Source organism: Paramormyrops kingsleyae, chromosome 20 (genome assembly GCF_048594095.1).
Source record: "Paramormyrops kingsleyae isolate MSU_618 chromosome 20, PKINGS_0.4, whole genome shotgun sequence".
Lineage (NCBI taxonomy): Eukaryota > Metazoa > Chordata > Actinopteri > Osteoglossiformes > Mormyridae > Paramormyrops > Paramormyrops kingsleyae.
In genome coordinates this window covers 21,736,485-21,760,303 of record NC_132816.1, presented here as the reverse complement: position 1 = coordinate 21,760,303, position 23,819 = coordinate 21,736,485, and the positions used below count along the sequence as shown (strand labels likewise).

Below are 23,819 nucleotides of genomic sequence, written 5' to 3'. Positions count from 1 at the left end.
TTTCCTCAAGGTGCGTATCCAAAGTGCAGAATCATCAGAGTGGAGTATTTCCTCAAGGTGCGTATCCAACGTGCAGAATCATCAGAGTGGAGTATTTCCTCAAGGTGCGTATCCAAAGTGCAGAATCATCAGAGTGGAGTATTTCCTCAAGGTGCGTATCCAAAGTGCAGAATCCTCATCAGAGTGAAGTAAAGCCAGGCGACTCAGCCGTGTGTTTTATTTCTTCAGTTTTGTTCAGTTTCTTACCCGGATCAGATTGTTTTCTGTCTTTCATTGTAGGTTTACTTGGAGGTTCCATTTGCCTCTGACCCAGAGGTCAAGTTACCATTGGTTATTCTTCCAGCTGATTTTGCCCCAGGAGCATTTCCATCTAAACCTGCCCCGGCTGCTGCTCCACCTTCAACTGCCCCAGGAGCATTTCCATCTAAACCTGCCCCGGCTGCTGCTCCACCGTCAACTGCCCCAGGAGCATTTCCATCTAAACCTGCCCCGGCTGCTGCTCCACCTTCAACTGCCCCAGGAGCATTTCCATCTAAACCTGCCCCGGCTGCTGCTCCACCTTCAACTGCCCCAGGAGCATTTCCATCTAAACGTGCCCCGGCTGCTGCTCCACCTTCAACTGCCCCAGGAGCATTTCCATCTAAATCTGCCCCGGCTGCTGCTCCACCTTCAACTGCCCCTGGAGCATTTCCATCTAAACCTGCCCCGGCTGCTGCTCCACCTTCAACTGCCCCTGGAGCATTTCCGTATCAACCTGCCCCTTGGGTTGCCTCACCTCCATCTGCCCCAGGAGTATTTTCATATGAAACTGCCCCTTTGCATGCACCACCCCCAATTGCCCCAGGAGCATTTCCTTATGAAACTGCCCCTGGTGCTGCTGCACCCTCAATTGCCCCTGGAGCATTTCTGTATCAGTCCCCCCCAGACGAACCTTATACATTTCTATCCTATTCTAGTCCAGATGCACCACCAGCTTATGATGTTTTGAGTCAACCTTCACCCCAGTCTCCTCCAAGTCCCCCTCCATCGTACAGTGATGCAATTAAGTGTTCACCCCCAACTGCCCCAGGTTGCTCTCTACCCCAAATGCCCCAGGGTACATACCCACTTCAAGGAGCCCTGGATCCCCCTGAGGATGCACTCAAAACCAAGGAAATATTTTAGATATCAAACATTTACTGTCAATAAATGCCAAAAAAGGGCGTAATCCATCAGGGGCTCAGTTTAGAAAATACGAGAAGTGCTTCTATTTCACCTCTTTATGAGTATAATATTATGCATGCAATAAACTATGCTAGTAGAAGGCTAATAGTGTAATAATTAGATTCTCGTTTTTTATTTACATACTACAATTTTTAATTTTGATTGTCTTTGTTAATTTTTACTGTTTAGTTTTTAGATTTACATGTCATCATAATGTGTTTGTATCGTTCCAAAGGTCTTAATAAAAATGACGGCCGGGCGGTGCTTTTTGTCGGCGGGGGGGCGGGCGCCGAGGTCGGGCTTCCTTCGGAGCGCCGCACGCGCCGGCTACCGGCGGATCCCTCCTTCGCCGCCCTGAGTTGTTTCAGTTCGTGGCCTGCGGGCCGGGGGTGTGTCATTTGTCTGCTTGCCACAACTTTACTTCCGCAAACTATTCCCGTGAGAAACGTCGCTGTATTATAGAACAAGTGGCCGTATGTCAGTCACTTCTTTTTAAGTTATCGGGTGAAAGGAGGTTCAGAGAGACGGAAAACGCCTTCACCAAGTCCGCAACTCGGCAATATGTGGAGTCCAGTAACACGTATCACAGTGGAGTACGACGCGGTGAATGAAGAGGGAACTTTCTCGTGCGGGGACGAGCTGTCGGGCCGCGTCCTGCTGCTCTTGTCCAAAGACGCCAAGATAAAGGATCTCTGGGTGAAAGCGACCGGACAGGCTTTGGTGCACTGGAGCGAGGGCTCCGGCGATGACCAGAGAACCTACAGTGCCAGGGAGAAGTACTTCAAGCTCAAGCAGCAGGTTGCTGGTCCGGAGAAGGGCAAAAGTAAGAACATTTCAGAAGTTGGTTGTCCTTTTAAAGGACGTTGATATAGCCTATGTATTTGCAGTATAGCAAATATGAGTTCAGGTTGTTCGTGTCTGGAGTGTACTGAGGTCAGGGGCTTTCCGAGGATTGGCTTCGGGAAATTAAACGCTCAAGCTGGTCGGAGGAATGTTATGGTAATTTTAACCTACGGCATGGCCTCCCCAATCAAAGGGGAACGTAACCTTTGGCCGGCTTCATAGGCACGACCCTGCACCGCAACTGTAATGGTGGCCAACGGGTACATTTTCATATTTTCGCGGGGGGGGGGGGTAATGTTATCCCCGCCGCATATGTCTTTCCGCAGTCTTGGACCATGCAGTTACAATAGCAATGAAATGTGCGTAGGGCTATTTAGTTATTTTATTTTATTAGCCCACTTACTGTGTTGTTGGACACAAGCTTATGGCGCTGAGTTCTTTGTCAAACGTGTACTGATATTTAGGAATAATTTGCGCCGATTCCGACACAGCCCACCAAAGGAAATTACCATATTTGAAAATTGCATTTAGCCAAATAGTTGCAGTCACACAAATCTTCTGCAGGATTTGGATGAGCATCTTGTAGACTAAGATGATTAGGCCTAACTTCACATGTGTACATTCATCTTGTTTGTCTAATTATTTTTTTCTTGCTGCTTTGTATTTTTTTCACTATTTGACCTTAATGTGGTAGTGGATGTGTGTTTGTGAAGGATTGCTAACTTCCACTTCATCATCACTCACACTAATGGTACAATGATATGGTTAGAGACTTGGATTTACAGTAAATTGAAGCAGCGCCGCATAGTGATGCCATAGCGAAGGGCAGTGTTGACACTTGATACCGTTAGTGAGGTAACTCAAACAGTATTGACGAACATTGCAGACACATTGTATGGGGGAAGAACTAGAATCGATCAAATTTTGAGACTAATCGCACCAAATTTATAGATGTCACTTAGTGGCAGCAAAGGAACACCTGACCACAGTTGAAATTTTACTTGAAGGGGCAGCGTGTGGCTGAGTGGGCTAAGCCTGTGTGCCTGTAATCACAAGGTCACTGGTTCAAACCCAGCCTCTGCACATCTGTGGGTCCTTGAGCAAGGCTCTTAACCCCCAGTTCCCTGGGTGCAGCGTACTCTACAAAGAGCAAGTCGAGGGAGGCGTAAAGGCAATTTACAGTCAATCAATAAAGTATTGATTATTAATATTATTATTGAATGTGAGAAATTAAATAGCATTTGATGGTTCTTATTATATCACAGAATCATTATATGGGTGGTACTTGATTTCATTTTGATAGAAATTGCCCAAAAATTGAAATTGCAGTCTTACATGACAGCAAAGGAAGGAAAGGGCAGCTACAGAAGATATTTGATCTTGCAAACACAGTAACTTTAAAAGTATTACATGGAAAGTTGCAGACACATGATTTTGGTGAAGATCTATTAGTGTTTGCACCAACACTGAAGCAATGCCACAGGGATGCCTAAGAGAAAGGAAGCCTCACCATTATTATTTTGTCAGTGTGATAACTTAAAAAGTATTTGTCTTTTCCCAAAATTTGCAGACACATTTTATGGGTTATGGTCTACTACTGTTTAAATTTTGAGGCAAATTACCCCAAAAGTTAAGCAGTGCTTCTTAGTGGCAGCAAAGGGAAGGGTGACATGAGAAGACATTTGACCTTGTAATTGCAGTAACTCAAAAAGTATTTTACAGATCTATTTCAAACTTCTCAGACACATTATAAGGGTGAAGGTCTGGAGCTGATCAAATTTTGAGACAAATTACATCAAAATTGAGGCATCTCCATATGGTGATGGCAATTATTATTATTTTTTAAATCAGAATAGCATTACTTTTGAAAATACCATTGAAATACTGTATACTACAATATAATGTATGGAATATATGACAGTATGGAAAATTACATACTACCCAAGCCTAGTGTAGGAAGGCTGGAGATGGAGTTTGAGGGGTTGGATAGAGTATGGATTTTATTGGGGGGGGCCTGATAGGGCTATCTGGGGAAAACATTATTGTCATTATTGTCATTCTGACAGCATCTAGTTAAATGAAAGTATGGAAATATTAAAACTTTATGAAAATGATCACATTTCTCATTTTATTTTCAGAGGTTGTCCTGGCTGCTGGGAGCCATGTTTTCCCGTTTACGTTTCAGATTCCCCAAGGGTAAGAACCACACTGTGAATTTGAGGTTAATGATCAGGACCTTCTCAGTAAACATTATAGCTTTCTTCCCTTGACAGGAACATGCCATCTTCCTTTAAAGGAGCTCATGGAAAAGTGGAATACAAGCTGGAGGCAAAGCTGAGCAGGTCTTGGAGGTTACCGAGTAATGCAGCATCTGAGTTCACCTTTGTTTCGAAGCCAGAGATGAGCCTGGCACAGCTAATGGTGTGTAGTACTCACAATGTCCACTAGGTTATGCTGTAAACCAGGTCATTATGACCCCTTTCAAACTAGCCTCGTATATACAGTGAATAAAAAAACCCAGCATTTAAAAACCATATTAGTGTTTGTGTACATTAAAGTCAGTCACCTGATGAGAGATAAACATCCAGGTTGTTTCTTGAGCCATTTCTTTATAAAGCCCTCAATGAAAATGTAATTTACGTTTTTCAGATGTAAGTAAAAGATTGTTTTGTGGCTTACAGTCACCCCAGCATGGCACTGTCACAAAGAAGATGAAAGTTTTCACCTCTGGAAATGTCACCATCAACATGAATATGGAGCAGATGGCTTACTGGCCAGGTATTGGAGAATTGCATAATATTCCGTGAAATGTACACTGTACGATGGGGAGGACAGTGGTGGAATGATCAGATGTAGGGCATTTGTGCAGTAATCTGTGGATGGCAATGTGTAATGATTTGGTGTATGGGCGTTGGGCATTTGTCTAATATTCCGTGTAATGTTCTTAGTGAAAGTGACATATGTGACTGGGACGCATGTGTTCTCTCGAATGTCCAAGACCTCTCAAGTTTCTCATAAGGGAGACAATAAAGACTAACCTAACCTAAATACTGCTTATTTACCTAAGTATGCTTTTCTATCTTTTTAGAAATGGTAAGATTATGTTTCATTCTGGTATGTTCTTCTGTTCCTGTTGTAAATACCACAGGGGTGATATTTTCCCAGAAAACAGACAGCAGGTTCACCAAGGAATTGATAATTATTCTATGATAAAAGGTCATTTATTTTTCTGTTTTCCTAAAGCCATCCACTCAGATGTTTCATCCTTTGGTTCCCCTACAGCTGAAGGATCAAAGGTCACAGTGGATGTTCAGAACAGCTCTTCTCGTGACCTTGCGCCCAAGGTCTCTGTGGACCAAATTCAGAGTTTTTTTGCTGAAGGAAGCAGGAACATCTCTACAAATCGTATCCTGAAGCATGTGGGGGAGCTGATCCCTGCAAACACACAGCAGGCACTGAATCTCGTGCTGAAGCTCCCCCCAAATCTGCCAGCCTCCATGCACAACTGCGGAATCATCAGGGTGGAGTATTTCGTCAAGGTGTGTTAGGGGTGTCGTACAAGCTGAAATTCTGAGGGGGCTTGAATAGAGTAGGAGTGCCCCCCCCCCCCCCCCCCCAAAATATATAAAAAAAAAAAAAATGCCCAAATCTTCTGTAATTTGATATGTATATTCAAAGATTTAGGGGGATTATTTTGAAACCCCTAATCTATTTCTGTAGCTAAGTAACCTCCTACTTTATATTAGGGTAAGCACTGTATATTTTGAGATTTTAACGTCAGTTATTTGTTCTGCTGTCGTTTTTGACACTCACTTCTACACTAGCTTCTACACTGGCTTCTACACTAGCTTCTACACTAGCTTCTACACTAGCTTCTACACTAGCTTCTACACTGCTGTCTAGCTAGCGAGCCAGAAGGCCAAATAATCGGACTGATGGATTGGTAGCATTAGCTGATGTCGCCCGCCTATCTTGCAAAGCACCTTATACCTGTATTTCTCGAATGCAACTGCAGTTCATCTTCACGCACATTTGAAAAAGGGACTGATGCTGATGCTCTACTAACTGCTTCAACAACCCACTGTTAATCTCTTGCTGTGTGTGTGTGTGTGTGTGTGTGTGTGTGTGTGTGTGTGTGTGTGTGTGTGTGTAATATATAGAAATTCATTCTCCCTCAGTTTCAATGGGCATGATGCAACATTTGTATCTACAAATTGCAGGATCCTCATCAGAGTAAAGCAAGGTCAGCCAGCTGTGTTTTTATGATATTATGACTATTTTGACATTATTTTCTGTGTTTCATTGTAGGTTTACTTGGATGTTCCCCTTGCCTCGGACCCTGAGGTCAAGTTACCGTTGGTCATTCTTCCAGCCGAACTAAGCAGAGGAGGATTTCCATACCAAACTGCCCCGGGAGGATTTCCATATAAACCCCTCCCAGGTGCTGATGCACCCCTAACTGCCCCAGGGGAATTTCCTTATCAACCTGCCCCAGGTGCTGCTCCACCCATATCTGCCCCAGGGGGATTTCCTTATCAACCTGCCCCAGGTGCTGCTCCACCCATAACTGCCCCAGGGGGATTTCCTTATCAACCTGCCCCAGGTGCTGCTCCACCCATAACTGCCCCAGGGGGATTTCCTTATCAACCTGCCCCAGGTGCTGCTCCACCCATATCTGCCCCAGGGGGATTTCCTTATCAACCTGCCCCAGGTGCTGCTCCACCCATAACTGCCCCAGGGGGATTTCCTTATCAACCTGCCCCATGTGCTGCTCCACCCATAACTGCCCCAGGGGGATTTCCTTATCAACCTTTCCCATGTTCTGCTCCACCACTAACTCCCCCAGGAGGATTTCCTTATCAGCCTCCCCAAGGGGAACCTTATACATTTCTATCCTATTCTAGTCCAGATGCACCACCAGCTTATGATTTATTGGGTCAGCATTCACCCCAGTCTTTTCCAAGTGCCCCTCCATCCTACAGTGACGCAATTAAATGTCAGCCCCCAACTGCCCCAGGTTACTCTCTACCCCAAATTCCCCAGGGTACATACCCACTTCGAGGAGCCCCAGATGCCCCCCAGGATGCATTCAAAAGCTCCTCACCTGATTCTTCAGGAAAAGGACCAATCTAATGCAGAACATATTCTAACTGATACCATACTGGGTAGGTTATCTAAGGGAATGGTGCATTAGCTAAGGGCCAGAGGTCAAGGGACGGACGCCACACTTCCACAGAAGTTAAACTATAAAAATCTATATGGAAATATATAGGTCTATTCTTACTTTATGATTGTGGAAAATCAATAACACATTGGTCATTCCTGTTGTACAGTGACTTTTTTGTCCCTTTGATTTACGTATTAATATTTTCTATAAAATTAGTCAGGTATTTATATCAACTGGCTTAAATGATTCATTTAGGTCTGCTAGAGACAGCAGACATTAAAAAACTATTTTGTATATTACACACCTTTTAAATTGATATATGTGTTCAATTTTATCATGTCGTCTAATCATACATACAAATCAGATGAATCTAGAGCTTTTTTTTTTTTAACCATTTTCTTCATTAACTGTGTGTCCCTTAAGCCATCTTCCCCCCTGTTTGTGTCTGTTTTCTCACCTTCTGAAAAAGGCTACGGTTCCTTTCAGTTCGTTTTCAGGTCACAGCTATCATACCATTTTTGGTTAGTTTTTGAAATGTTATGCTGCTTGTCACACTCTTAAAGTTCCACGCTACTAGAGAAAGCTTGTCCAGTCAAAAGAAATTAAACCAAATCCGACTTGATTATAAAAGTTCTATTTATCTGTAGAAGGTTAGCTAGCTAAATGTTAATCAAGAGCTACGGCGGACTTACCTCAAAATTTTCCACCCAGTTAACAGGATTGAATGTGAGTATATCAGGGTGGAAATGAATAAATTGTATTTTTTGTGTATTGCAAATGATATTTGTTAGGTAATATCAGCACCACTTATTACAGCTGAGTGGCAGCGACATGTTTGTTTATTATTTGTTAATCCTTGTTTGTTATATAAGTTTTCGTTACTGACCTGAAATGTGCATGTCTGTTAGACCCACAAGTTTGTTGGTTTTTATGAACAATAGACCCTTAGCAGGTACTGTCTTCATCACCTTACAGGAAACACTTATGAAGGTTAGTATCTATCTGTCACTACCTCTGCCGGATGCTCGGACTGGAAAATGCCTCACTTGGTTTTGTGCCAAAATGTTGAGAAGTGAATTATAATTACATGATGAATTACAGCGTCTTTATTTGTAATCAAATAGAAATTATTTGGTAGCAACATGAAACATTTTGCACATTATTGTGTTATTTTGGGAAGTGAGTAGCATTAACAGCATATCTATGTATTTGTGCAAAAGTTTGGTGATATTTTCTGTCCTGTCAGTAAAAAAGTACCGGTTCTTAATAAGCAAGGCATATTCTATTAATTAGTAATTGTTTTGTCAAGAATAAAAATGCTATGACAGCGTAATGGATGTATACTATCCAAGAAAAGCTCCTTATAGTTTAATATTCACATTAACATTTTGTAGTAACTATGCATACCTCCCTACCGGGGTGGAGAACCTTCCAGGCCAGTGTCTGAATACCTTCCCGTAATTATTGCATTTTGGTCCCCTGAGCTTGACCAATATTTATTCCTAATAGTTCAGCTTGTGATTATTCTGACAGAATGCTAAAAACAACAAAAAAATCGATGAAGCTAAAATGTTACTGGATAACAGAAAGGACTCGATTGTTTATATTAATTTACCGTTACTTTCATTGTGTGCGGTATTTAACCTGCGTTCCGTTGCAACAGCGTGGATGCATTTAGCAGCATGTAATGCAATTAGTCATTTAGCAAGTAGAAACTGGCCCCCTACTGGTAGAAATGGTCACTTCTACTGCTGCATCTGCGTCTCCGCGGTGATTTCAGAAACACTGGTCTAATGGGCTCGATCATTTTGCCCGAACGCTGATGCTTTTATCTTTGGATGCCAGTCTAAGCATGGTCAGGCTTACAGGCGGCCCGTGCTGGTCAGGCTTGCAGGCGGCCCGTGCTGGTCAGGCTTACAGGCGGCCCGTGCTGGTCAGGCTTACAGGCGGCCCGTGCTGGTCAGGCTTGCAGGCGGCCCGTGCTGGTCAGGCTTACAGGCGGCCCGTGCTGGTCAGGCTTACAGGCGGCCCGTGCTGGTCAGGCTTGCAGGCGGCCCGTGCTGGTCAGGCTTGCAGGCGGCCCGTGCTGGTCAGGCTTGCAGGCGGCCCGTGCTGGTCAGGCTTGCAGGCGGCCCGTGCTGGTCAGGCTTGCAGGCGGCCCGTGCTGGTCAGGCTTGCAGGCGGCCCGTGCTGGTCAGGCTTGCAGGCGGCCCGTGCTGGTCAGGCTTACAGGCGGCCCGTGCTGGTCAGGCTTGCAGGCGGCCCGTGCTGGTCAGGCTTACAGGCGGCCCGTGCTGGTCAGGCTTGCAGGCGGCCCGTGCTGGTCAGGCTTACAGGCGGCCCGTGCTGGTCAGGCTTGCAGGCAGCGGGAGCTACCTGCATGAGAAGCTGTCAGCCAGCATCCACTGGCCCGGAGCTGAGCGACAGCTGGATCTGCTTCATGCCGACACTCCCAGAGGGCAGCACAGCTTTGGCTATGAACCAGTGAAGTTGCCCATATGTGACATAGGGCAAGACAGGAAGCCAGCGGTCCAGCTGCCCCTGGCACTGTCATGAGTATCCTTACGTTCTTTCACACAAAGAGTTAATCAAAAGCTCACTTTAGCAGATGAAGAAAGTCTCAACTCTGCTGTTCAGGCTTGTACACAACAAAGAACACAACAAAGTGATTGACACGTTGCATCAGGCATGTCCATACGTACGCATGCATTCATAATTATAGCTGGGTAATATATGACTGTAAATGTTATCAGTTATAGGAATATAACAATGACTGTGGTTTATTGTTAAACTTCTATGCAGTTTCTAACTTCCACATACTAGCTTTTTTACATATGTGTTAGGGGATAAATATGAGTGGGATCCATGCCATACTTCCACCTAATATAAGACCAGCTCATACTTTGTGAGGAGACCTGTGTGGACATGTTCATTATGCGATAGGTTTCATTCTTTTTTGTGTTTGAAGGGGTGGGGAGACCCTAGGCTGCAGTCATCAGGGCCTCGGGGAAAAATGGAGGAGTTGGTTAAATTGGCAACAGCTGGGTGTCCGTGACGCCGTCTGGCCTGTATGCCCAGATAAGTTAATCCGCCCCTGGTCATGGAGGATGATGAGCATATGAAGGCGAAGAGCTGTGCAAACGGTCGGCTTTAGCGTTCTGGGTGGCACGTGTTACGCCCATCCACAGTTCTTTGTTGCAAAACCAGTCAGTCAGGTTTCCTTGTTGGCCGTTCACTCTATTTCCATATGCGTATCTAATGTGACCCCCCCCCCCCCCGTAACCCACAGGATTGCTCCCAAAAGAACGAAGTAAAATGGGAAATGAAACTTGCCGCCGATGTCTCCTGTGACAAGGTGTGTCTCTCTGTCTCAAAATGAGACAACCTGCACGATGACACAGACGTGTGGTATGCAAAGAGGCACCATGTCATTCAACCGACCCAGTCAAGGAGAGATGCTTTACTGGAGTCAGTTCATCTTCCCCTGAAGTTCCAGACTCGCCGTGAGCTTTTGGTAGCGATGGCATCGTCCCTGAAAAGCGTTTCAATCACTTACGATGCAGTAAACGAGAATAACACCTTCACATGCGGAGACGTGATCTCGGGGCGTGTCGCTGTGGTGCTCGCCAAGGAATCAAAGATCAAGACGCTTTTGGTGAAAGCCAGGGGAGAAGGTAAGGTCCAATGGATGGAGAGCTATGACCAGAACACACTGTACCAGGCCAAGGAGAAATACCTCAAACTGGATGACGTCATCATTAGTGGCCAAAAGGGAAAAGGTAAGAACTGTTATGTTCACATGTGAAAGGTGATGATTTGTTTTTTTACTAGCACCGTAAAAAGCCAAAGAACTTTTAAAAAGACTACAAAAATATGCAGTAGCTGTCAAAGAATTATGCCAGATTGGGGTGTGTGTACAGTTTTCAAGGGAAGGATATGAGTGGTTAAATTTTCATGAAAAATACAAGGATTTTATTTTTTTTTTACACATAAGCAGTATAGTATGTGAAATGATTTCTTGTTTAGCCATAGATTTCCAGTATTAATCCTGTAAGCTGCACAAACGGCCCTGATTATCGTGTGGTGGTTTCATATCACCAGCACATTTTCAGACAGGATGTGTGGGTTCAGAACCCACACAGAACGTCTCAAACTGTTAGAAAACCCACACAGCGGCCACAGTGTGAGCAAGGCTATGCTGACACCTCAGCCAATCCCAGGCTGGCTTTTCCCCTGAAATGGAGGTGCTGATTGGGTCCAGTCAAGGATGCTAAAAGGATCTCTGGGTACACTAAGTCAGAGCAGTCTGTCTACTCAGAATGAGGCAGGGCTGTCCTGGGGGTGTGTTTGCCCCCTGCTCCTCATGCTAGGATATCCGGTGACGAGTGAGTCATGGAGGTCACTCGGTGCAGCAGCTTGGATGATGCTGTTCGTCACAGCGTGCCGATATGGAATGTGATCCATAATGCCAGAAGGGGGAAAGTCCATGTGGGTTGTGGGTCTCGACGTTTCAAACAGCCCAGGTCCCTGTAAAATAATACAGTTCAATAAATGCTCAACATTTCTTTTTCTTTCTATTCAGAAATTACTTTTTTTTTCATAACATATCACATGTAGGGAGCTTGGATATACAACCAGAAAAGATACTTTGCTTTGGTTATATACAAAATTTAAATATTCCTCATTCATATTCATTTTTTTTACATAAAGTTAAACCGAAGCTTTTATTACAGATTTTTTTTATTATTGTTATTTCTAGCTATAGGTCAACATAAAAATTCGGAGAACCTTTATATGTAGGATAGATAATATATATTGTATTTTCACTAAACTAAGGTAAAAATTAAGTGATCTTCCTTCGGAGGTTCTCATGTCTGTGGTCTAATGAGAATATTCTCCTGCTTTTTTGTCTCAGACTTGGAAGCCTTGTCCTTCTGCAGTCAAACATTTGGTAGCATTTTACTTCGGGAGGGAGGCACAAATAATATAGTATCATGCTATTACTTATGTATTAACTACCAACTCAGTCTTAGTTAGATACTGATCTCATGTTCGTTCATCATTAATGAATCGTGATCTATCTTTCATCTCAAGCAGTTACTATATTTGTTACCATGTCTCTTAATTCTGTGAACCTTTGAGAACAACTGAAGGAACAACAATAATAGATATCTTATTGATCCTGTTGGGAAATTCTCTTTTCACCTCCCCCAACATGCTCTCTGTAGGTGACAGCAAGCTGGCTGTGAAGGGCAGCCACCCGTAGCGGCACCCAGGGAGCTGGGGGTTAAGGGCCTTGCCCAAGGACCCGCAGATGTGCTGAGGCTGGGCTCAAACTGCCAACCTTCCGATAACATGCACAGAGGCGCCGCCCACTGAGCCACTCACTCTCCAGAATAGCCCCATTGAATCACTGATCTCATGTTTGTTCTTCATTAATGAATCATGACACGTCTTTTATCTCAAATAGCTGCTATATTTGTTCATGATTTGTACTTCAACAGCAACTGAGTCAAGTATCTGTGCTCCTTCAAGTAAAGTCTTACTAAACATTTACAAAATCCTTCATCTACCCTAATTTTATATGGAAATGTGAAAGCAGAATCTTTTTAGCATCTACAAGATCATACTGCATACTTTTGACAACTAGTTCCAGAGACCAGTTGGAGACCAGTTTGACCACACCCTCCCCAGCAGCAGTGTTGCCAGTCAAAATGATCACCTAAAATGTCCTGTTTCTGAAAAACTACAGCTAAAAGTAAATCGGCATGGTCATATTCGTGTTCAGGGGGTCACAATTAGGGGGAAATAGCCATTTTGCTCCAGAAATCATTTTGTCTGTTGATCAGTGTACGCACTGCTTTGGAGAGGACTGGGGATGCAGCTCCCAGCACTGCACCTCTAACACTGCAGGCTTCGCATATTAGTTTGTCAGCTTACTGCAACCAGCAGCGATAATGGCTGTGGGGCTGAAGCAAAAACGAAGTAAATGTGAAATGGAATGTTCTCCCAACCAGTCAGGCATGTTTACTTATCAGTTGCATGTTTTTGTGTGTCCTTTGTGCATTCTTCATAACTGGACTGTGTCACTTCCTGTTAAGATCACAACACTTCCTCTTGCGATCATGGCACTTCCTGTTGCGATCACAGCACTTCCTTCAGAGCAGGGGTGTCAAACTCCAGTCCTGGGGGGCCGGAGCCCAGTATAACTTAGTTCTTTCTCTGTTTCACCACAAATGATTCAGCTCAAGAGCTGTGTGGTAATTAGCACAAGGAGTTGAATCAGGTGTGTTAAATGAGGGGAAACCCAAAAATGTGCAGGGCTCCGCCCCCCAGGACTGGAGTTTGACATGCCTGCTTTAGAGGATGTTACATTTTAAATTTGACAGCTGTTCACTAGGAGTCATTTCCTTTCATTTTCAGATGTTGTCCTGGCTGCTGGGAGCCATGTTTTCCCGTTTACGTTTCAGATTCCCCAAGGGTAAGAACCACACTGTGGATTTGGTGTTTATGATCAGATCCTTCTCTGTAAACATCTCAGCTTTCTTCCCTTGACAGGAACATGCCATCTTCCTTTAAAGGAGCTCATGGAAAAGTGGAATACAAGCTGGAGGCAAAGCTGAGCAGGTCTTGGAGGATCCCAAGTAAATCAGTGTCCATGTTCAACTTTGTTTCAAAGCCTGAGATGAGCATGGCTCAGCTGATGGTGTGTATTTCATGCAGAATACACTAGGGGGCAGCATAAGCCAGACCATGATGGTCACAGGAAAGTGTTTCCTACAAATCATCATAAACCCTCTGTCTGAAGACATCCATGCAGTTCAGAGATACACTATATGGCCAAAAGTCTTGGGACACATGTCTTAGTCAGTGAAATCAGGTGTTTTATTCAGACCCACGGCCACATGTGTATAAAATCAAGCACCAAGCCATGCAGTCAGGTTTACAAACATTTCTGAAAGAACGAGTCGTTCTGAAGAGCTCAGTGACTTCAGGGGTGATATGGTCATAGGATGCCGCCTTTGCAATAAGTCAGTTTGTGAAGTTTCTTCCCTGCTAGATATTCCATGGTCAACTGTAAGTGGTATTATTGCAAAGTGGGAGCGTTTAGGAACAACAGAAACTCAAACATGAAGTCCAGCATGACTGTGCCCCAGTGCACAAAGTAAGGGCCATAAATTGCCCAAAATCTTGAGGAAAGCCTCCCATAGCTGCAAAGGGGGGGGGGGGGGGGGCAACTCCACATTGATGCCTGTGGATTTATGGGATGTCATACGAGCTGCTGTGGGTGTAATGGCCAGATGTCCCAATACTTTTGTCCATATACTGTAAGTGTACGTCATTGTTTGCTACTGAGATGGTGGAATGACATTTTTGTGTTTGTGTAAGAGGGAGTGTTTGTGTCTTGCAGTCTCCCCAGTGTGATATGGTCAGGAAGGATTTTTTCCTCTCTGGGAATGTTTCCATGAACGCCACCATGACCCGGATGGGTTACATGCAAGGTAATGAGCAAAGATTTAAAAAAAAGAACTCTGTTTGTAGGCTATTAAATGAGAGTTAACCTCCACAGAGTCGTTGCATTCCTGATTTGTGTGTTTTAGTTAAATTACCTGTGCATGCAGCATCTTCCATATAAAGCATTCAGACTCCATTCGTGTACCTGTGACTATGAGATGGACCTTAACAGCAAAGAAAGGTCTCTGACGGCCTCTCCCTGGGCGGAGATCAGCACTCTCCCTGGGCGGAGATCAGCACTCTCCTTGGGCGGGTGGAGATCAGCACTCTCCCTGGGCGGGTGGAGATCAGCACTCTCCCTGGGCGGGTGGAGATCAGCACTCTCCCTGGGCGGATGGAGATCAGCACTCTCCCTGGGCGGATGGAGATCAGCACTCTCCCTGGGCGGAGATCAGCACTCTCCCTGGGCGGAGATCAGCACTCTCCTTGGGCGGGTGGAGATCAGCACTCTCCCTGGGCGGGTGGAGATCAGCGTTCTCCCTGGGCGGGTGGAGATCAGCACTCTCCCTGGGCGGGTGGAGATCAGCGTTCTCCCTGGGCGGGCGGAGATCAGCACTCTCCCTGGGTGGGCGGAGATCACCATTGTCCCTGGGCGGGCGGAGATCAGCATTGTCCCTGGGCGGGCGGAGATCAGCATTCTCCCAATGGCAGCCTTCTGCTGTCCCGTGGAAACAGCTCATGCTGTATGATCATAGCTTACACGATATCAGACAGGAGCGTGAAATGCACAAAAAATGATCGTTAAGTACCTTTGACTGAGCGGAACATTTGTCGAATCATGGAACCCAATTGGAAGCATCACAAAACTCCGTGTAAGTTTTATCGGTCGATTTAAATTGAATTTGTGGTAATCAGGATATGGTGAAAAGGTGAGTAAGTGTTCAGTAAACTGAGGGAGTTTAGTGAACACACTGCATCGCCGATTCAGTGCTGAGGTGTGGAGTTTGTGCTGTAACAATGTTAGGGTGGGACTAAAGGTGGGGAGGGGGGAGGATGGGGAGCACCTGCCCATTTACTATTATTATTATTATTATTATTACTATTATTATTATACTGGATTCCATTTCATAAAAGTTTGATTGTCTTTTAATTCTAATTTTGTTAATTAAATAGCAGTTTTTTTATATATCGTACTTGTTCTTTCACTGACTCTCATTTGCTTTAACATGGTCAATGAGTGACTAATTCGCCGAGATGACGTGAAATGAGCTGTGCTGTCAAACATCTTAATCAAGGACAGTTAATTAGGACCGGGTGGGAATGCGAAGCGGCTCTTCCGGGACCCGCCGGTCCGGAACTTTCTGCTTCCTTTACCTTGTATATTCCCAGGTTTCCTGCTTCTAGCTGCCAATTAAAACGGCTGGTGTTTTTTAATCCCCCAGGTGAAAGGTTAAAGGTGACGGTGGAAATCGACAACAGCTCCTCCCATAAACTTGTGCCCAAGTTCTCAGTGAGTCAGAAGCAGAGCTTCTCTGCTGGCGGATCGAGAACCTCTCAGAAGGAGGTGGTCCTGAAGGAGGCTGGAAAGCCCATCGCCTCTAGAACATGGCAAACCCTAACGCAGGAGCTGAGCATACCTCAGGACCTGCCCGTGTCTGTCCTGAACTGCACCATCCTCAGAGTGGAGTACAAGCTGCGGGTAAGTGCCGCACGGCCTCAGAGGTCGAAGTCACGCTCTCTGCTCTGAAACGGGACGGCTTGCAAATCCTAATTTTTTCTGCACACTCGGCCATTTATTATTGTGATTTTTTTTCTTTTTGCTATTTTGTTCATTTTTCTAGGTCTTCCTGGATGTTCCTTGTGCCAGAAGCCCAAAGATCAAATTCCCTTTGGTAGTTTTTCCCGCTGAATCTCTCCGTGGTTTGATGCCCCCTTCTGACGTACCTCAACCATGGTGGGCAGTTGGCAATGGTGACAAAAATCAGGAACCTTCCCAGCCTGCCGCTGGGCCGCTGGCGCTTCACGCCGCCCCTGGCCAATCTCCAGCGGGTGCCGCTGCCCCCCACGCCGGTCCTCCATCTGCACTCTGGCCCTGTCTCTCACCACCTCCACCCTATTCTACTGTAAGCCGGTTGCCCCCCCAGTCTCACCCAGCAGCACCTCCACCATATTCTGCTCTGGATCAAACTCACCCTGGAACGCCCCCCCTCTACCCTACACTGGGGCAGCTGCCAGCCCAAGCTACCCCAGGTGCAAACACTGTGGGCAATTCCCCACGAGGCCGTGTAGAGGAAGCCTCCCACTAGGATTGGGGGGGGGGGGGCGGTTCAGTACATCACTGCCATGGCCGTGTGCCTCCAGCATTTGCAGTTTTGTTGTGTGCAGTTGAAAATCTCAGTGACTCAAGGATGAATTAATGATAATGTGGCTCTTCTGAAGTTTCCTGTAGGTTCTCCGATTTTCCCCCCACCGTCCAAAAACATACTGAGGCTAATTGGAGTTACCAAACTGCCTGTAGGTGTGACTGGTGTGAGAGTGACTGGTGTGAGAGTGACTGGTGTGAGAGTGACTGGTGTGAGAGTGTGCCCTGTAGTAGGTGCTCCATCCTGGGTTGTTCCCTGCCTTGTGCCCATAGCCTCCGGGACAGACTCAGGACCCCCCCCCCCGCAGCTCTGAATAGGACGAGCGGTTTTCGAAAATGGCTGGAAGGATGTTGCCCTTCAAAGTTCATCAGAAGGATTTTTAGTGGAGCCTTTTGGCCTTTTGGCCTCCCTCTGTTTTACATGTAAGACCCACTGACTCGAACGTCTGCTGCTCTGTTTGCTAGATCTATAGGCTTTTCATAAACTGCATCATAAACGCGATGGTCCTACATCATACAGCACAGCAGTTTGCAGGAAAAGGACCCCAGAACGGAATTAAACCACCCAATGTGGTCTGCAACTTCAATTTTTGTAGGTAGTCTATATTCACACTTTATTTATTTAGCAGACAATTTGCCCAAAGCGATGTGCATGTAGGAGAGCAGATGGCCCCTCAACCAGGGACTTTGCTGAAAAGCTTTTGCCAGAAGTGGGATTCGAACCCACGCCTCCAACTGGAGAGCAGAACACCCATTGCAATGGAAGGTTCCAAACCTTGAGTCTGGCGCCTTAGACCTCTCGGCCATCCTGACAACCATGAATGGCCAATGTCACACACAACCTGAAGTATCATAGGGTTAGGGTTAGGGTTAGGGTTAGGGTCAGCCATCAGACGGGGCGGGGGTGGTTATACTATCTCAGTATTATTTGTACTGCAAGGAATGAGCTACATCATGACAACCCAAGATGTTAGTTTTAGTGTGTTACCTAGATATTGCCTGTTGATGGTTTTATAAGTGAGCGGCCACTTTATTATGGTCGGCTGGCGCACTGTGAGCTGCATGAGGGCCTGTTCAGGAAGGCAGAAGCTCTTCTGACAGACGCTGCCGTCATCATGGCACATAGCCGCCCTGCACTCTCTCTGGGGCCTGAGCGACGCTTTTCAGAGGCCTGCTGACGTTTTTACTTTGTTTTTGCGCTCTGACCTAATTAGCGTCGGTACTGGGAAACTGAGCTCCGCCGGAGAGCGTGCCCGCTACCCTCCATCAACCGTGTCCTCCTCTCTCGCTCCTCGTGCAAAGCTGCGCTACAAACTTGCCGAGAATCCATTTCCTCTCACAGTAGGTGTCATGATCATTTAATTCCACGCTTCTATGTGTGGCCGCCATTACTGCTGTCGCTTTACTGTTCATATCCTAATCAAGGGTGATTTGTACCCATTTCTGGAATAAAATGTTTACCGATGGGATGTACTGAGTGCAGCGATGCCACAGGCTTGGCTTTACTGCTCTCACATTACCATGGCGATTGATTACCAGCCACAGATGACAAAAAAAAAATCCTGCGATAACCCAGTTGTAATGATTACATTGTTAAGAATAAATAGTCAGCTGGTGGATTTGGGGATGTATGTTGGCAATTTCATTTCCATGGATTTTTTACTTTAAAGTAAACAGAAGAAATTCAGTTCAGTTAAATTCAAATTTATTTTTATAACAGATTTTCACAACATTACATTACATTACATTACTTTGCATTGTCCCTGCCCAAAGCCCCCAGAGAACAAGCCAGAAGCCACATTATTGCATGACGAAAAGTATACTTCAGCCTCTGCAGACATGGAAACTACGAAGGGTCTCTCCCAATTATCAGGAAACTGCAAAGGGTCTCTCCCAGTTATCAGGAAACTGCAAAGGGTCTCTCTAAATTATCAGGGACTCCACTCAGGCGCTGACTGGTGATTTCCTTACCTTCTTTCCCTCTGAAATTAAGGTTGGGTGGAAACCTTTGTCTGATCAAAAGGAGCACATTTAACCAGCTGAAAAGACAGTATGGCTGCTGTGTTTACATGTGGTCCATGTCATTTCCTCTTACATTTCTTACCCAGCTGATTGCTCCCAGTGCCGGATGATTGACTCTGAAAGCTTTGGATGCTGTTTTCTCTAGGAGTGTAAAAAAATCTGATAGAATCTATATATCTGGAATGTGCAAGAGTGCAAGCAGAACATCAAGAGAACATTCCTCCTCAATCTTATCCACAAGCTCAGAATATGCAAATCTGTCTCTGGTCCACAGCAATGAGGAATTGGAAAGCCTGGATGGGTCACACAGCACGTCAGCCAGTCCCCAACTGAGAGAGACTGCTCTTCTAAGCTTATTTTTACGTCACCCGTCAAAGGCCAAGATTGTGCATAAAGAGGCCGCTCTTTTTGAATGTGCTTCTTCGTTACAGTGATCGCGTTCACTTGAGGGCTGTTTCAAGCTGCTCAGATTGGCTGTCGTTTGCACAAAGGACGCTGGTGTCAGCGACAAACCTCCCTGATATTGCCGTGAGGTATTTGTTAACACATCCAGGAATAAATTATTATTATTTTAAATTATGTGCTGACAGCCTGGCTTGATATCTGCTGCCGCGGAGAACAACATGAAGGACTTAGGGTTTGTATTTTAGCAGCACATAATATGGAGGTCGGCAGGGGGGGGGGGGGTAGTGCACCGTTTCGCCTCTGCGATTTCCCAAGCAGTTTCCATGCCAACAGCAGCGCTGGTTTCCACAGCAGGGTGGGGGGGGTGGGTAATGGGATTTGGAGGTGCCGCTGCCGGGTGGGGGCGGGGCAGTGACAGACGGCTGGCCCAGCAGCGTCGCGGTGCGTGAAATGTGCCAAGACTTCAGGCAGGAGGACACAGAGCTAAGCGCTGAGTGCGTGCGGGCCGGGCCGGGCCGGGCCATCCGGGCCACGCACATGATGCCCTGCCACCCATCACATCCCAGAATGCCGTGCGTGTTGCAGCCTGTGTTTTCACTGCGATGGGCCTTTTTCCTGGGTAAGCAGGGCTCCGCTTTTTTACACTGTGCTGCTCGAAGACGTTCATGATCGAAACAGATCGGACCATGCTGGTAATCTAAGCTAATTCAGATAATCTAGCTGGACAGCCTGCGTCCTTTCCAGGACTAACCTGGGCTTAACCTCATGTTCTGAGGTCACCTGAGAAAAGACAGGAAGACAGAATCCTCTCCTGATAGGCTGCTGCCATGGTTCCTGTTGCTGAGACAACAATCATAAACAGAGGGACTTCGCCTGTGTATCCCTGGTCTGAGATCAGGTGAGAGACAAGGAAGTTCTCCAATAGCGCCACGTTATTGTGGAGGGTTTTATGTCTGCTTTCATCTGCGGGGAAGACCGGCGTGAGTCACTCCCTAATGTTCCCAAAGCGAGTCGAATACGCGTGTAGATCCGCTGATCAATAGCGGCTCTTTTTCTGCCGGGGGGGGGAGGTTTGATTTCCAGGATATGCAAAATGTATACAGTGTGTGGTGAGAAACAGAATGGCAGAGGTTCAAATCCCAGCAGGTGTGCTGAGCAGGACGCTCAGGCTGAACAAACAGCCCGGAGTATTAATGGGTCACCGCCATCAGGCATCACACTTAGCGGTTAGGGATCTGTGTCTGGAAGGTCGTGGGTTTTAATCCCACGGCCGGCATAATAATCAGAGGACCGTAACGACTCAGAGCAGAGTCCTTCACATTGACTGCACCAGGGGTGCTGGCTACTCCTGCTTTCTGACCCCAAAACACTCTTCCCTTGTTAGTTGCTTTGGACTGAAGTGCTAAATAAAGGTAAACAGGCAAAGGGGCTCACCTGGTGGTGACCAGATCAAAGCCCTAAACCAGCTTATCTTCAGACCTCCATCAGCCTTAAGTGACTAAATCAGGGGTAGGCAGCTCTGACCCTGGAGCGCCGGTACCCAGCAGGCTTTCTATCCTACCTGATGAGTTACTATCTGCCAGAGATCAGGTGCGGTTCCTCAGACACCAGGTAGGATGGAAAACCTGCTGGGTCCCGGCGCTCCGGGATCAGGGCTGCCTACCCCTGGTGTAAATGCTCCAGCCTGAGAAGTGACGTCCCACAGGTATGTCATCAAATTTAATTATGTTTTAAGTCAAGTCAAAAAATGTCCCTACAGTAAGTAACACTCCAAGAGCTAGGCCAAGCTTCCGCATCCCATAGTGGCTGAGGGGGTCAGAGGAGAACAGTGCTGTGGAACAAGCACAGGGAATTAAAGCAAGGGCGTATGTCAGGAGAGCTGCACGTTTCTCTGATTAACCCAGGGAGACATGGCGGGTTGCACAGCGTAAGCAGAAAGAACGGCAACACGGTTTCCTCTCTGCTCTCTAGCTGGTGAAAAAGCCCCGAGTGACATCCTGGCTTCTGAGTCCAAAGCTCTCTCACCGTGCTCTCTCACTGCTTCGAGCCCCTCCTCAGTCTGCCCCCCCCCCCCCGCCAAATCCCCGTCTGAGTTCTAACATCCTGTGCTGAACATCTTTTATTCTGACCCCCTCCGGCTTAGCTGATGCGATGACTCAGCTTTACGGCTAAACGTTTGTACCGCGCGAATCTTTGGGAAGGAAAAGACAGCCATATTAAATATTTGGAAATGTAATTAGCAGTTAGCAGGAAAGCATGGCAGGGAAGGATAATGAATTTAGCCGAGCAGGATGAGCAGAGCACCGGCGTCGCTCTCTGGGCCTGAGAGACCAGGGTCGCTGCGCTCATCTCCGGCGTCGCTCTGGGGGCCTGAGAGACCAGGGTCGCTGCGCTCATCCCCGCCGTCGCTCTCGGGGCCTGAGAGACCAGGGTCGCTGCGCTCATCCCCGCCGTCGCTCTCGGGGCCTGAGAGACCAGGGTCGCTGCGCTCATCTCCGGCGTCGCTCTGGGGGCCTGAGAGACCAGGGTCGCTGCGCTCATCCCCGGCGTTGCTCTGGGGGCCTGAGAGACCAGGGTCGCTGGGCTCATCCCCGCCGTCGCTTTGGGGGCCTGAGAGACCAGGGTCGCTGCGCTCATCTCCGGCGTCGCTCTCGGGGCCTGAGAGACCAGGGTCGCTGCGCTCATCCCCGCCGTCGCTCTGGGGGCCTAAGAGAGACCAGGGTCGCTGCGCTCATCCCCGCCATCGCTCTCGGGGCCTAAGAGAGACCAGGGTCGCTGCGCTCATCCCCGCCGTCGCTCTGGGGGCCTAAGAGAGACCAGGGTCACCGAACTGCAGGTCTTCTGACAGTGGGAGGAAACCCGACTATCCAGATGAAACCCACACTCAGGTTTGATTGGCCTCAAATGATATCTGTGAATGAGATCCAATGATATTTATGAAAAATATCATTAATCAGTATTACTAACCCTAAGGCAGAGCACTGGCCCGAGTTTAACTGCCCTGGGTTTGGGGTATTATGCCGTATAGATGTGCAGTTCTTTAACCATTGACTTATTTTAAAATGCCTCATTGTAAGATCACGTGTCATGTGAGGATTCCCAGTAGGACATGAAAGCAGTAGTCATCCAGGGGTAGTGCAGGGGACCCTGTGGGCAGCTCCAGTGGCGCAATCGGTTAGCGCGCAGTACTTATACAGCAGTACGAGCAGAGCCATGCTGAGGTTGTGAGTTCGAGCCTCACCTGGAGCAATCTTTACATCTTTACCTCCAGTGGCCTCACCCCACTCTGGTCTCTTGATGCTGCTGAATCTCTGCTGATGTCACTGGTTGTCTTATTGTGTCCCAGCCAAGGGGGATGCTGTGTGGCTTTGCTCCTACACTCAGCCAGTCTATGGTTCAAATTCCCTAACTGGCCAAACCTTTTCACTGTTGAGCCCTTGAGCAAGACCCCCAACCCCCAATTGTTCCAGGGACACTGTATGTTACTTTGTATACAGGCTTCTGCTAAACATACATATCTCAGGGAGAGTCTCTGGATATGTTCACATTACAAGCCTCATTGTCAAATTGCGATTTTTTGCTCAGGTCGGATTTGCCTATCTTGAGGATTCACATTCATAAATACAACTGTAATGTGAAAGCATCTGTCCTCCCCAACGGTTCACATGTGCACATTGATACGTTTTTGCACAAGTCACTAACGAGTGACATGTCACTAACAAGAAAGAAATGCTCAGTGTATATGCATATAGGCAAAGGAACCGCATGAATTCCAGTCTGGCTGCTTACATTCATGTCACACGGACACGAATCGGATATGTATCTGATCCAGGACCACATGTGGAGGTGACTCAGATCCAGTTTGAAAATATCTGTGTCCATACAGCTGTGAAAAAAACAGATCTGAGTCATATTCAGGCAAAAAAATTCAATTTGAGTCACTTCAGCTTGGTAGTGTGATCGTAGTCAAGGTCATTGTGTTTTTATATTCTTAAATGTCGACTGTAACTGTGACTTCAGGCAATGAGAGCCATGCAGGGAGGCCGGTCGCCTGAATGAAGGGGCTGCTCCCTTGAACAGGACACCCACACTGAGGGCAGTTTACCATCCAGCCATCGATTGTTTGCTGCCTTTCCGGGGTCGGTGATGGCTGCATCTAAGCAGGGATGGTCAGACCACCTTCTCACCAGCCACATCCTCCAAGGCGTTCCCAGGCCAGCCGAGAAGCATCATCTCCCCAGCGCGTCCTGGGTCTGCCCTGGGGTCTCCTCCCGGCTGGACCTCTCCAGAGACGTGACCAGGACAGACGCCCAAACCACCTCGACTGGCTCCTTTCAATGCAGCGGCTCTACTATTTACTAA

At 46.8% G+C, this 23,819-nt stretch overlaps 2 protein-coding genes and 2 non-coding genes across 4 annotated transcripts; 3 read left to right on the top strand and 1 right to left on the bottom strand.

Moving 5' to 3' along the window:
* The first annotated feature begins 1,520 nt into the window (after positions 1-1,520).
* LOC111848468 (arrestin domain-containing protein 3-like) lies at positions 1,521-8,546 on the top strand. The gene is made up of 6 exons (XM_072703784.1): positions 1,521-2,026; positions 4,185-4,242; positions 4,320-4,467; positions 4,728-4,824; positions 5,329-5,585; positions 6,355-8,546. Exons 1-6 carry the CDS (start codon positions 1,765-1,767, stop codon positions 7,177-7,179), a joined length of 1,647 nt encoding a protein of 548 aa, XP_072559885.1. The 5' UTR covers positions 1,521-1,764; the 3' UTR covers positions 7,180-8,546.
* Positions 8,547-10,526: 1,980 nt separating this feature from the next.
* Positions 10,527-18,653, top strand: LOC111848371 (arrestin domain-containing protein 3-like). The gene is made up of 6 exons (XM_023820289.2): positions 10,527-10,992; positions 13,637-13,694; positions 13,772-13,919; positions 14,625-14,715; positions 16,111-16,367; positions 16,510-18,653. Exons 1-6 carry the CDS (start codon positions 10,734-10,736, stop codon positions 16,972-16,974), a joined length of 1,278 nt encoding a protein of 425 aa, XP_023676057.2. The 5' UTR covers positions 10,527-10,733; the 3' UTR covers positions 16,975-18,653.
* trnal-caa (transfer RNA leucine (anticodon CAA)) lies at positions 17,733-17,843 on the bottom strand. The gene is made up of 2 exons: positions 17,806-17,843; positions 17,733-17,767 (listed from the first exon to the last, which is right to left on the bottom strand). It is a non-coding gene; the product is annotated as a tRNA-Leu (tRNA).
* A 3,960-nt stretch (positions 18,654-22,613) lies between the features above and the next one.
* trnai-uau (transfer RNA isoleucine (anticodon UAU)) lies at positions 22,614-22,706 on the top strand. The gene is given in 2 exon segments: positions 22,614-22,651; positions 22,671-22,706. It is a non-coding gene; the product is annotated as a tRNA-Ile (tRNA).
* The last annotated feature ends 1,113 nt before the right edge of the window (positions 22,707-23,819 follow it).